The 14,485-nt window shown below is 37.0% G+C and overlaps 1 protein-coding gene across 2 annotated transcripts in view; it reads left to right on the forward strand.

Annotated features, from left to right (window-relative positions):
- Positions 1–14,485, forward strand: part of LOC134802454 (Kv channel-interacting protein 4-like) — a 66,785-nt gene that overhangs the window by 22,927 nt on the left and 29,373 nt on the right. Inside the window, exon 2 of one of the 2 annotated variants that reach the window (XM_063775123.1) lies at positions 3,327–3,391. In XM_063775123.1, coding sequence (XP_063631193.1) covers positions 3,388–3,391 — 4 coding nt within the window. In that variant the 5' untranslated portion in view covers positions 3,327–3,387. The remainder of the gene's footprint in view (positions 1–3,326; positions 3,392–14,485) is intronic. The other variant, XM_063775124.1, reaches the window with a different exon arrangement.

The following is a 14,485-nucleotide window of genomic DNA, read 5'->3' on the forward strand; positions in this document are numbered from 1 at the left end:
CACAGACGACAAAAACATGTTGACAAATATACAATGTATAACATTTAGTGAAAAATGCCATAAAACTCAGCATGTAGCTGGCAAAGCCAGCGCTGTTCTTCCGTTATGACATTACATTATGACTTTCAACAATTATGTCAAACAAAGGGATCCGAATTGTCTGACTCTATATATTTAGTTAAAAGCTGTTAGAAAATACTGCTACTTCTGATGCTGAGTGTACAGTGTACAGTCTCAACCAAAGTACAAATCGACCTAAATAAGTGTCAGAGTAACGGGACAGAGTGATTTATAAAGGGGAGTTTACAAATCGCGGGCCCAGAGCGTCCCTACACGACGTTTGTCAAGTTCTCTTACATCAATAAGGTGCAGCGGGTCAATTTCGACTGCGGGGTAATTTCAACTAATTGAAATATCTTCCATGTTTTACATTTTTAACTAGAGTGCCATATATGTCCAGATAGCGAAAAAAACCGGCCAAGTGCGAGTCGGACTCGCACACGAAGGGTTCCGTATCATTATCTATAAAAACGGTCACCCATCCAAGTACTGACCCTGCCCGACGTTGCTTAACTTCGGTCAAAAATCACGTTTATTGTATGGGAGCCCCACTTATATCTTTATTTTATTCTGTTTTTAGTATTTGTTGTTATAGCAGCAACAGAAATACATCATCTGTGAAAATTTCAACTGTCTAGCTATCACGGTTCGTGAGATACAGCCTGGTGACAGACAAACGGACGGACGGACGGACGGACGGACAGCGGAGTCTTAGTAATAGGGTCCCGTTTTACCCTTTGGGTACGGAACCCTAAAAAATACCGGTATTATTACGTTCTTTTTCGTTCTTTGGTTTATTTCATTTTTAATGGGACAATCTAATAATACGAAGTTGTTACCTAAACACATGATTCAATCCTACGTAAAGAGCATAAAACAATTAAAAATATTGGGCTATTTCGGGTTTTTCGAAACAAGTTCCGAGCCCTGATTTCAACTAATTGAAATATCTTCCATGCTTTACATTTTTAACTAGAGTGCCATATATGTCCAGATAGCGAAAAAATGTGTTGTGCGTGTTGTGTGTGACTCCAGTTAATAATGTAAAACATGGAAGATATTTCGATTAGTCGAAATTATCCTGCAGTCGAAATTGACCCGCTGCACCTTACCATTACTTAGACGTATTTTAATTTTATTTAGTATTAGTTTTTATTTTTTATTTAGTTTTTTTTATAGATAAGTTAGTTTATTTTTCTTTTTAATGTATCTACCATCTACCTGACACTGAAAATACCGCAAAAAAATCTTTATGCTTACTATATTTCTCTATGATAATGCTTAGAAATGTACGTTCGAATAGGCCTGTAAGTTTGCTAAGCAGGCTACATCATGATTATATCCTCTATATGACAAACGATCGATTATCCGTTATATTTAAAGAACGCTATATAACGTTACAGTTATAGATCATAACGTTGAACCATATCTTTTTTATGGCTATATTTAGTGTGTGTTACGGCGGCAGCGATAACCATAGGTTGGAGCGAAACACAGCGATCGAACCTTTGGTTCCCACCTATGGTTGTCGCTGCCGCCGTCGCAAGTCGCTCAATGTCGTGGCGGAGCGGTTACTGTTAATACTTAGCCAAGTCAAGTGTTTGGCGTTGTTTGATAAAAAATAATATCTGGGAGAGAAAACATATAAAAACTCAAAAATGCGCGTTTTCCCAGAGGTAAGACCTGGCTATATCGATTTATCGCAGAAAACCCCCATATAGCGAATTTCAACGAAATCGTTAGAGCCGTTTCCGAGATCCCCGTAATAAATGAACAAGAATTGCTCGTTTAAAAGTATGAGATAAATAGTAGGTTAAGGTTGACGAAATATAAAGTGAGCCGATCTCTCGAACAAGTTTGAACAAGATCGGCTCCGTACCCATTCCACCCGGTATACTTAAACATTCCGTCCCAGAATCCCCGATACCGGAACCGGATATTGACCGGCACCGGACGCGAGCCGGGTTTTATTCGGACGATGATATATTGGAGTAGACCCCGGTTTTGGGAATCCTTATTTACGTATCTAACGAGTATACAAAGTTACTTATTAAATTACCAAAATTACTATATAATCATATCATAGAGAAAAAAATACATAGAGTGCTCACTCCATACATCAGTTGTATAGTTCGTTTTTTTTAGCATTAGACAAAAGGTAAACAATCTTGATGTGTCTTTTACTTGAAAAACAGGTTTTAAAAATAAGTCACGGCAAATATGTAACAATTATGAATCTAATACGATCATTTATATTCTTCTGCTTTCATAAGTAACAGTTACTGATTTAAAAAAAAGTTTTTCAAGTAAAAGACATGTCAAGATCGCTTACCTTTTTTCTAATGATAAAAAAAAACGAACTATAGTTCGTTCGTTCGTCGTTCGTTAGTACAATAGTACCAAAACGACTATTATTTTCGTAGTCGACATCTAGCATCGAGCAGCGGAATTATCAGTACTGCTACTGATAATTCCAGTAGGTATGTATAAGTTACTCTATGGTTTACTAGCTAGCTTAGTGCTGCACTCTGGCGGCAGAACATTGCAGTAATATCCCCTATTGAGACAAGCATTAATTCATTTTAAGAAAGGCTGACTGGTGACCGAAGAGCTGGCGGCTACCTCGCACAACGTATCAGCATTGCAATACAGCGAGGAAATGCCGCCAGCATCCTTGGTACAATGCTTCACTCTACATTAGAATATAGAATATTTTTATTGACAAAAGGAAACGATCTTACAGACACATGGACACACTTCAAGGGCCTATTTTAGATTTAAGCTTGTTATTAATACTAATACCATATATATCAATGTTTTTTTTATTTTTGATAAAGAAAAAGAAAGTCTGTAGTTACGTTCAGTTACAAGCATAAACACACATCATTACATTTATAATTTAGTTATTTAAGAACAAAGTTATGATGAAAATGTACCTATATTATTTACAAAACTTTTGTTAGACAGCTGAAAAATAACCTCCATATTTGTCGCTATGAAACTTTTCTTTTTCAAGTTTGTCATCTGAAATTCAGGAGTTTTGTGTTTTCAGAACACGGACGGAAATAAAGTGAAACTGCTCTGGATAAAATTTCGGAGCAAAATTAGGATGTTTCTTGTCAAACTTTAAATGAAGTACTTAGCTATATACAGAACACAGGGTTATAATATTATGAATTTATTTTAGATTTTTAATAAAATATCCCAACAGACATTTCATTTTAAGACACATAATTGTATTACGCACCAATCTAACAAGTAATCAGTTAATAGTGAGATAAAATCAACCAAACCCACAGGATATTGCGACGTCGACCGTAACCAGACATGGGTGAGTACATTTACTATCTTATATACATATACATCTTTTATGTAGTATAAGAATGTTTACACCAGCTCGTCAAAGCTCTCTTTATTCTTTAGAAACTGATGTGAAGGTTGCATTTTATCCATAAGTGTGGCTAAAATAAAGTGTCATTCTATGGAACTTGCTAACTATGTAAACAAACCGCCATATTGAAATTGTCTCTGACTGATGAATTTACTATAAGATGGTCAAGCAGATCTTGTCAGTAGAAAAAGGCGGCAAATTTGAAAAATGTAGGCGCAAAGGGATATCGTCTCATAGAAAATTTGAATTTCGCGCCTTTTTCTACTGACAAGATTTGCTTGACCATCTATAGTAACTTTTGTTTACATAGTTAGCAAGTTCCATAGAATGACACTTTACATGTAAATTTTGAGTTCTTTCATCATGTGAGTGATAAATATTTAATAACTGTCAAACCTATTTGATTTATAATTTGTAATTGTGATGTTTTATAGTTAATATTACCCTCGTGTTGGTGTGTGTGGAGCAAAGTTTCTTCTCATGTTTTAAATTTTTCGCTTGCTCGGGTGTCAATATTAGCGCAAGTAGTTAAACAACAACTTTGCCCACTTGTAAAACAAATACTTAACTATTATTTTCTTTTTTTCTTTTTTTAAATACTTGTGTATTAGGTACTCATTCTGTGCATTTTTATAAACTAATTTCGGGTAGTTTAGTGGTGTTTTATTATTAATATTATTATCTCCGTTGACATTTGTTGGAACGTCAGTCTTTCTGGTGCAACTCAGCTGAAACTTCGGAATTAAAGGTAAAAACAATGAAATTATATCGCGGTAGACCCGTTTGTGTACTTAAATATGTGTAATTCTGTGCCTACACTGTACTCTGTAGGCTGGTTGTTACTCAATGATTTATCTCTGTCAACAAACTTGCCGTAACTCATTTGCGGTCTCTGAAACAGTGTGTTGCTCAAACTATAAAATAATAATACCTATATACTGCTCAAGACAAAATAGAGGCCACTAAACGCCGCTTCTACGATCCCACTAACCCGGGATTAACCGGTTAAACCGTTAACCCTGTGTCAAATTGTACTGGTAACCATAGTAACTCCTGGTTTAACCAGTTATCCCCGGGTTAGTGAATGGGGAAAGTGGCGGATTTTCTTTTGGGGACCTAGTATGACATATCCCAGTATGCCTCTCCCGTGTTGGCTTCTGCTCCGCGCACGTCTCCCAAATGTCCGGAACACCAATAGGGTATTATACTGTATTTAAAATAAATGATTTTACACCATGCATGAAATAAAGCACCAGATAATTATTAGAAAAACACAGATAGGAGTTATTTTTAAACACAAGCTCTATTTAATAAATCGGATAGAAATATAAAAAGTAGTTATTTGACCGTGACGTCACGATGTAATGTTTCATATAAATTCCATATTAGCAAATCGTTTTGACAGTTCTAAAAAAGTAACTGATTTGACTAGTAGGAAAATACCCTATTGATTGAACCGTGATGGAAAAAATATAGTACTGAAAACATTACAATACATATTATTTATCTTGTAGAAGACATCCATGCACTGAAAGCAGCCCACAGTGGCTTTATTACCCCTTGATTGCCTAACTTAATTACCGCATGAATACCGCAGGGTTATTCTGATTCTAAAGGCACGAAACATCCTTTATTTTGTGGTCGATTTTATAGTCAGATTTCGATAAAATTAGGTGGACCTATACATATGTAGTGTATAATTTTTTTCCATAGTATTTTCACGGAAAAGTACGAACGTGTCTTGCTATTTCAGTCTGTCTCGGTACAAAAAGTACTGACATTGACTGAAGTAGCATGACAAATACGAACGTTTCCGAGAAAATACGATAGAAAACAATTATGCACTACATCTATAGATAGATTTTCCTATTCTGAACAATATATCATAAAAATATACATATATTTATTCAGCGAATGTTCTAAAAAATCTTCGTTACTCAACGGAAAATTGCTAAGTTTTTTTTTGGGGCGAGATTTAGTTTCGTATTTATTCCGCCTAGAATGAGGAGGCTTCAAACCAGCCGTGTTATTTAATTATTTATTTAAACTTTTGTGCACAAACAAAGAGAAATGCACAAATGGCGGACTTAATGCCAAAAGGCATTCTCTACCAGTCAACCATTGTGTCAAACTGAGACATAAAAGTTGGCGCAGGCCAAATTTTATGAAAAACGAAAAAGAACGCATTTGACTGATTTGCAAGACCGAAGTGATCCCATAAGTGTTCCGTGGACATACGGCTCGATTCGGGAAATGAATTATAGATTCACTAGATATGAAATAGTAAAGATATGTGACATTCCACTGAAAAACGTATCTTATGGCGGTTGGCGCCGCGATTCGGGAAATGAATTGATTCACTAGATATGAAATAGTAAAGATATGTGACGTTCCACGGCAAAAAGTACCTTATAGCGGCTGGCGCTTACGTCGCATAGCGCCGCAATAATATTGAGTGGCGTTAATAACAGCGTAAGCGTCAACCGCCATAAGGTACCGTTACCCGTCGGACGTCACATATCTTTACTATATCGTATCTAGTTAATCTCTAATTCATTTCCCGAATTGCGCCGATAGCTTTACACGGAACAGGAACACTAAAAATCGACAACCTATTAAAAATCGGCCCTCATTCTCATTTCGTGGACTTTTGCTACCAGTTACGAAATGAGAAATATTAATTCCCATTTTAAGCATCAAAATGTGAATGGTGATTCCTGATGGTTACATTTAGAAAGATTTATTAATATACATTATTAAAGGACAAGAACAGAAATATAAAACAAATCTATCTACAATAGGTAAAATATCTTGAAAACGAATGATTCCATTCCATTCCATGATTATTAATTTCATCGTTTAACTAGCGAACCATTCATCTAGAATGGATTTTTGAATAAGTATAACCACTCACTTGCTTTTGGTAACTGTAGCTACCAGCTGTCACCCTTATTTTATTATAATAATAGAGGTCACTGAAAAATATCAAGCATGTGAGTGGATAAGCACCTACCAAATTTCATCTAAATCGGTTTAGCGGTTTAAGTGTGAAGAGGTAACATAAGCACACTTTCGCATTTATAATATTAGTAAGGACAAGGATTAATTCTAGAAATTTCTTAAAAAAAAAACTTATCTAAATAAAGAAGAAGTGGACGAACTTGAAGTTCGCAAAGCATTCTTGTATAGTTAGTTGAATAAAGTTGGAACACAACTTTCCATGTAATATGTAAGTTGAGTTGAGGTTATTACGTAAACGCGTAATGGTCTGTATTTTATTTGCAGTTAATTTTATTTCATTGGGATTTGATAACATGTTTGCTAAGTTTGAAGGGCTCCTCAGTCTGGGCGGAATAAATACGAAATCCCAATTTGAGATAAAAAAATGTAGGTAAGATCGATGTAGATAATTCCATTCCAAAGTCATAGGGGCTATTCCGTCCACGAGCGTATATTTCTTTGATTTTGAATCGTAAGAAAAAAACCACTTTCTGTTGAATGCTGAAACTAAAAGCAATCGCTGTTTTGTCGATGAAATTATCAATATTGTTAATTGTTCGAGAAAAACGCTAGTGGACGGAATAGACCCTATGATGGAATTACATCATCTTTGAAAATTTCAACTGTCTAGCTATTACGGTTCATGAGATACAGCCTGGTGACAGACAGACGGACAGACGGACAGACGGACAGACGGACAGACGGATTGTGGAGTCTCAGTAATAGGGTCCCGTTTTTTGCCCTTTAGGTACGTCCTAAAAAGGTAATATTATTACGCCTTTAGACCATGTTTACATGACCACATTAACATGGGAGACACTAGCTGGTGACCGTCCACAGTGGAGACATATTGTGCAGACGCAAGTGCGTGAATTTGAAGCCAGGCGACGCACAGAGCTCGACGTTAAGCGTGACGAGCTAAAGGCCAGACCACCTGTGGCCATCACGTATAATTCCGTCGGAGGGGTGCTGACCTGCAGCGAATGTGGCCGCACATTTGCTGCAAAGATTGGCTACGTCAGTCACCTGAGAGCGCATTAGCGACGCTCTCAGCTGTAGCAAAGCAGTCGCTGTAGCCGAAAACGGCTAGGAGATGATGATGATTTTAAAGATCTATAGTATACCTATATCCAATTAAGCATAACTAACTAGTGACTTTAAAATCCAACTCACATAAAAACTCACTGGGATAACCCCAATACACCTTATGTCTAGTTACTCGGGCATTATATTTTCCTAGTTTATGAAGTTTCTTATCTACTTTGACTGTACTTTGTAATGTGGATAGTTTCTAAACTTGCTATAATACTTTACTCTTTTAATTCAGGAAATATTTAGCGAGTCAAAATAATAATCATTAATACATAAATTGTATAATATGGTCTTCAAGTATTCTTGTCATGTTCAGAATAGGGAGCACATAGGGCGAACAATATTGGGGTATAAAGTATGTATCAGAACGAAAGGCAAAGAAAGAGACCCATTAATGTTTAGGTCATACTGAGCAACTTTTACTATGGGAAAAACCCCGAAAACGCGAAAAAAATGACTCTCCCATATGAAATTTCAACATCAAACCAGCAAACTATACTACCATACCATCTATACTAATATAAACGTCAAATATCTGTCCGTATTCCATTTCAATTCTTATTCGTCCAAAATAAAATATCTATTCTATACCCCAGATAGAAAGGATATAATTGAAAAAGTTGGTCAGTTACTGCATTTTACTTTTGCAGCCAAGCTCTTTGGACATGAAGAGGGTTGGGAGACTTGCGGGATACATTCTTATCGCTCAGAGAGTTTGAGCGATGTATTAACAGGGTTCGGTGGGGTTCAGGGAAGCAATGGTGGCCGAGTGGATATGACGTCTGACTTTCAATCTGGAGGTCGCGGGGTCAAATCCTGGCTCGTACCAATGTGTTTTTCGAAACTTATGTACGAAATATCATTTGATATTTACCACTAGCTTTTCGGTGAAGGAAAACATCGTGAGGAAACCTGCATACATCTGCGAAGAAATTCAAAGGTGTATGTGAAGTCCCCAATCCGCATTGGGCTAGCGTGGGGACTATAGCCCAAGCCCTCTCGCGCATGAGAGGAGGCCTGTGCCCAGCAGTGGGACGTATATAGGCTGAGATGATGATGATGATGATGATTAACAGGGTTCGATATATACAAACAGCAATACTCCTATCCATCGGTGGACCTTATTACCAAAGAGAATAGATAGTATAGAGGGCTATTGTCATGGTAAATTTTACATACACACGATTAAAACTAAAAACCGGAGAAGTGCGAGTCGGACTCGCCCACCGAGGGTTCCGTACTTTTTAGTATTTGTTGTTATAGCGGCAACAGAAATACATCATCTGTGAAAATTTCAACTGCCTAGCTATCACGGTTCATGAGATACAGCCTGCTGACAGACGGACGGACGGACGGACGGACGGACGGACAGCGGAGTCTTAGTAATAGGGTCCCGTTTTTACCCTTTGGGTACGGAACCCTAAAAAAAGTATTAAAAAATCAAAAAAATTATATATAATGGATACATGATTTTTTATTTCTAAATATATTTTTTTAGAACGCCATATGACTTTGACTCATGTTCTTTCACTGATATGAGTTAAAATTCTAAATATCAAAAGGTGTCAACGCCATCTAGCCGAGCATAGGCCAAAGGTGTGGCGCCATCTATTCGAGGTTGCTTTTTCTTGATTTCCGAGGCTCGTTTTTTTCTTAGACTTCATTTATCTTATACGGAGTTACATATACAGGATGATTCATGAGACGTGAGCAGGACTAATCCTGCACACTCAGTAACTGATAATTGATCGATCACCGTCGTATTTAGGAGAAACAACAACACTTTTTCCTATTTTTTAACTTTTACGTGAGGGCAAATTTAATCCTCTACAATCATGGTCACCCTACAGGACCTAAATAATAAACATAAAACCTCTTTAACCGAAATGACAGCATTTTGATTACGAAGAAAATAAACTGTCAAACTTGAGTGAGATACGAGTTTTCAAAAGTAACCAGACCGTGATGACAGTGGTGACATTCAATTTGACACAGAATATCGGTAGTTTAGTATTCTAATTTTAGGGTGACCATGCATGTCGTAAAAAAAAAAATTTTTTTTTGAACACGACTAGAAAATTAACGTTAACCTTACTAATACTGATACGAAACAGTTGCTTATAATGAACGATATGCGCAGTGTTAGTCCTGCTCACGTCTCCTGAATCACCCTGTATGTTTGTTAATACAAAAGGCATAAGATCCACCGATGTACAGTTAACAGTGTGGGCGATCGTACAGTCAGCCAAGAAAGTGGTCTACAACTTTTCGACTCTATCATCTGATTGATAGTCGAAAAGTGGTAGACCACTTTCTTGGCTGACCGTACAGGGTTATTTATTTCTAGGTCGTGATCCAGAACCAGTCAGAAATGACTCTGTATATGATCCATATTAGGTATCATGTATAATAAATATTTGATTAAAATAATTCGTTATTTTTTTCTTATTTTTAAATAAAAAATAATCTTAAACTAAATAATCACGGTCACCCTATGACTTTTGACATACGCTCTATGGAAAGCGACAAGACGTCACATTGAGTAGGGTGACCAAATTATATGCAAAAATGTTTTCTTCCTATTTGTCATCTGTAGAATAAACATCATTATTGGTGGAAATCGGCCTGTATAACGGGTTGACTCATAAGGCATCTCGCTGGCACTTACCAAAATGTGCTCATCGGCCATTTTATTTAAAGTCACCTACACTTTTTTTTTCAATTTGTGAATTTTTATGTTATTTCTACTCAGAATCAAGAGCTCTTTCTATCCTCATAGGAGAAAAAAAAGTGTCCAAGGTTTTTGTTTCCTTTCCGTTACCATTTTTCATAGACTTTGTATGGCGGTCACAGAATGGAAAGATCGAAAAATGTATGGTAATTTTGAGACAGTTTTTTCCCCTATCAGGATCAAAAGAGCTCGTTATTCTGAGTAGAAATAACATAAAAAATCCCAAATTTGAAAAAAAGTGTAGGGGACAACTTTAAATAAAATGGCCCTCATACCTACCAACATGTTAACAAATCGTGAAATCTGAATACTGTTTTTAGCAATTAAAAAGCGGCCAAGTGCGAGTCGGACTCGCCCATGAAGGGTTCCGTAGCAACAAGTAACATAATAAAATTGCGGTTTACGATTTATGACGTATTAAAAAAAAACTACTTACTAGATCTCGTTCAAACCAATTTTCGGTGGAAGATTGCATGGTAATGTACATCTTATATTTTTTTTAGTTTAGCATTCTCTTATTTTAGAAGTTACAGGTGGGGGGGGGGGGGGCACATTTTACCACTTTGGAAGTGTCTCTCGCGCAAACTATTCAGTTTAGAAAAAAATGATTTTAATAACCTCAATATCATTTTTGAAGGCCTATCCATAGATACCCAACACGTATGGGTTTGATGAAAAAAAAATTTTGATTTTCGGGAACCCCATAAATTTATAGTTTTTTTTCTATTTTTGTGTGAAAATCTTAATGCGGTTCACAGAATACATCTACTTACCAAGTTTCAACAGTATAGTTCTTATAGTTTCGGAAAAAAGTGGCTGTGACATACGGACGGACAGACAGACAGACAGACAGACATGACGAATCCATAAGGGTTCCGGTTTTTGCAATTTGGCTACGGAACCCTAAAAACGGTATAGTGGACCTCAAGACACAACAGTTGTATCTCGAGGTCTGTAATAATGGTCCTGAATATTCTGAGGCCTTAACTCGCCTAAAATAGGAACAAGAGTCCTTATCAAAGGAAGGGTTTTGTCTAAGACGTTCTTGTAAAGAATCACAATATTCCCACCTAAAAATATTCTGTGAAAAGGATATTTTGAATATTTTCCATTTATTATTTTAGGTTTGTTTAGTTAATGGCAAAGGGAAAATATTTTTTTCCAATTAAATGGTTTTTTCCATATTTTAGGTTTCCGTACCTCAAAAGGAAAAAGGGCAGCCTACCTATGTACGTATGTCTACACTATCCGTCTGTCTGTTACAGTCAATTTACTCAGAAACTACTTTGACATTTGGTAAATACACATACTTGGTTGACTGGTAGAGAATGCCTCATGGCATTAAATCCGCCTTTTGTACTGTAAGGTTTTTTTTGTGCAATAAAGGTTGCATAATAAATAAATAAATACTTATTTGTAAAATTTCAACAATTTTCGAAGACAACATTATGGCACAGCTAGTACAGTCACCTGCAATAATATGTTGCTCTTCGAAGAACGCAAAAATATGTACACGCTAGAGTCTACAAATAAGATCGTGTCAGACATTTTTGCGGTCATTGTTGTGTTATTGCAGGTGACTGTACCAAGTAAACAAATAAAAAAACCGGCCAAGTGCGAGTCGGACTCGCACACGAAGGGTTCCGTACCATTATCTATAAAAACGGCCACCCATCCAAGTACTGACCGCGCCCGACGTTGCTTAACTTCGGTCAAAAATCACGTTTGTTGTATGGGAGCCCCACTTAAATCTTTATTTTATTCTGTTTTTAGTATTTGTTGTTATAGCGGCAACAGAAATACATCATCTGTGAAAATTTCAACTGTCTAGGTTCGTGAGATAAAGCCTGGTGACGGACGGACGGACAGACGGACGGACGGACGGACGGACAGCGGAGTCTTAGTAATAGGGTCCCGTTTTACCCTTTGGGTACGGAACCCTAAAAACAGTTTCCTAAGTTTAGTGACATTACTGAACAGTGAACACCCTAAATAACCCTTGTAAGTCAACATGAAAAACAATATCATCCTTCTTCTTTTAGTAACTAAAATCAATAAGATCTAAAAACAAACCTATTTTTTATACAAAACAGCCTACTATTCTTTTATTGCTGAGCAAATTTGGTCTGTTTTTAAACAAGATAAAGTCTATATTGGGTCGTGGATGTAATCCATTAGGATGAATCGTTAGGCTGCATGCATATTGTATGAGACGCCTGAAATATGTACAGTCGGGGACAATTGTAGTTCGTATCGCACAATTATGTCGCTTAACTTCAAACTCGGGTAAATCCATTCGATCCTCTCAGCAAATATTATAATATAATAATATTAACAAAAGTCGCATAATCTGACAGATGGACCCGAGTTTGAAGTTAAGCAACTCAATTGTAATAGGGGATATTACTGCAATGTTCTGCCGCCAGAGTGCAGCACTACCGACTCAGTAAATTCATAGACTAACTTATACATACTGTGCCTTAAACTGTTTTTTGACAAGTTTTCACAGACAATAAATTATGACATTGGTGCATCAAGGCGGTTTGTTAACAAGGGCCTACCGGTAAACGCGAAAATCGAAATTTAGTTATCTGCCTCTTTATCGCTCGAATATGCAAGAGTGATAGAGAGATTAGATAACGAAATTTCGATTTTCTTGTTTCGCGGTAGGCCATGACGTGTGATGTGTCAATGTGGTTTGTTTACTGTATGTGCCACAAAGGTGCCACATGCGCAGAGCTTTGCCTAATATTCCCTATTCGTATAGAGTTACAACAAGAAAAGTCTGCACGTCTGCAGCGGCTTTGATAGCACACGCAGTGCAAGTGTTATTTGAAACGTAAAACTTCTATGAAATTATGACATATAAATGACACTTGCACTGTGTATGGTATCAAAATCGCTGCAGACTTTTCTTGGTCTAACTCTAGCAAATCTGGCTCTCTTCATTCATACGGGAAGTATATGACTCGTCACTGGCAGTAAGTTTGAGTTTTGCCCTGCGTCACCGAATGGTCTTCGAATGAATGAATGAATGAATGGAATGATCTGGTCGAATGGACTTACCTCGGTCTCTTTTACGGTTTTGGCACCTTGACGATCTTGTTGTTGATTGGCGAACTAAAAAAATCTCATACTAAATTGTTGCCATGTTAAAGCATTTTACATCAAAAATGCGACAGTTACTTAGGAAGTGGCGACCTCAATATCGTAGAAAATGAAATATCGTATCATTTAGCATTTTATTTTTTTCTAGTTAATAATATGATGATATGATTTAATTTATAAGGTTCGATAAAAATAATACAGTATAATGAGTAACATAAAAAGATTAAAAACTAAAATTAAAAACTACCTAAAATTAAAAGCTAACTAAAATTAAAAACTACCTAAAATTAAAAACTAAACTAATCTAAATTAAAGTAAATCTAAAAAAGGCCCCCGCGGCATTGTGCCAAAGATGCTGGCAGCATTCCCTCGCTGAATGGCAATACTAATGCGTTGCGAGAGAAAGCTGCCAGCTCTCTGGTCACCGGTGGTATCGGCCAGCTTTTTCGACAGTTCTTTAAAAAGAACATGAGCGCTTGGACCCCACGGCCCCAGTGTCTCGACACCGAATGCCACAAAATGGTATTGGGGGCCGAGACCGTAAAAAACCGGGCAAGTGCGAGTCGGACTCGCGCACGAAGGGTTCCGTACCATAATGCAAAAAAAAAACGAAAAAAAAGCAAAAAAAAAACGGTCACCCATCCAAGTACTGACCACTCCCGACGTTGCTTAACTTTGGTCAAAAATCACGTTTGTTGTATGGGAGCCCCATTTAAATCTTTATTTTATTCTGTTTTTAGTATTTGTTGTTATAGCGGCAACAGAAATACATCATCTGTGAAAATTTCAACTGTCTAGCTATCACGGTTCGTGAGATACAGCCTGGTGACAGACGGACGGACGGACGGACGGACAGCGAAGTCTTAGTAATAGGGTCCCGTTTTACCCTTTGGGTACGGAACCCTAAAAATTGCCAACTTAAGTTTCATTTCACCCTAAATGAGTATCCAGTAATGTTGACCCAAAACTTGGGTGTTTGCCCAATGTAAATGTGCACTTGCGACCGCGAGTGTACCTCATCTAATATTAATGTTTGTCCGCTTGCCCGTCCAGTTGTATTTGGAATTGGTTTTTAAGCTCAGGATTAGGTTATAAGGTTTACA

Source organism: Cydia splendana, chromosome 24 (assembly GCF_910591565.1).
Source record: "Cydia splendana chromosome 24, ilCydSple1.2, whole genome shotgun sequence".
Lineage (NCBI taxonomy): Eukaryota > Metazoa > Arthropoda > Insecta > Lepidoptera > Tortricidae > Cydia > Cydia splendana.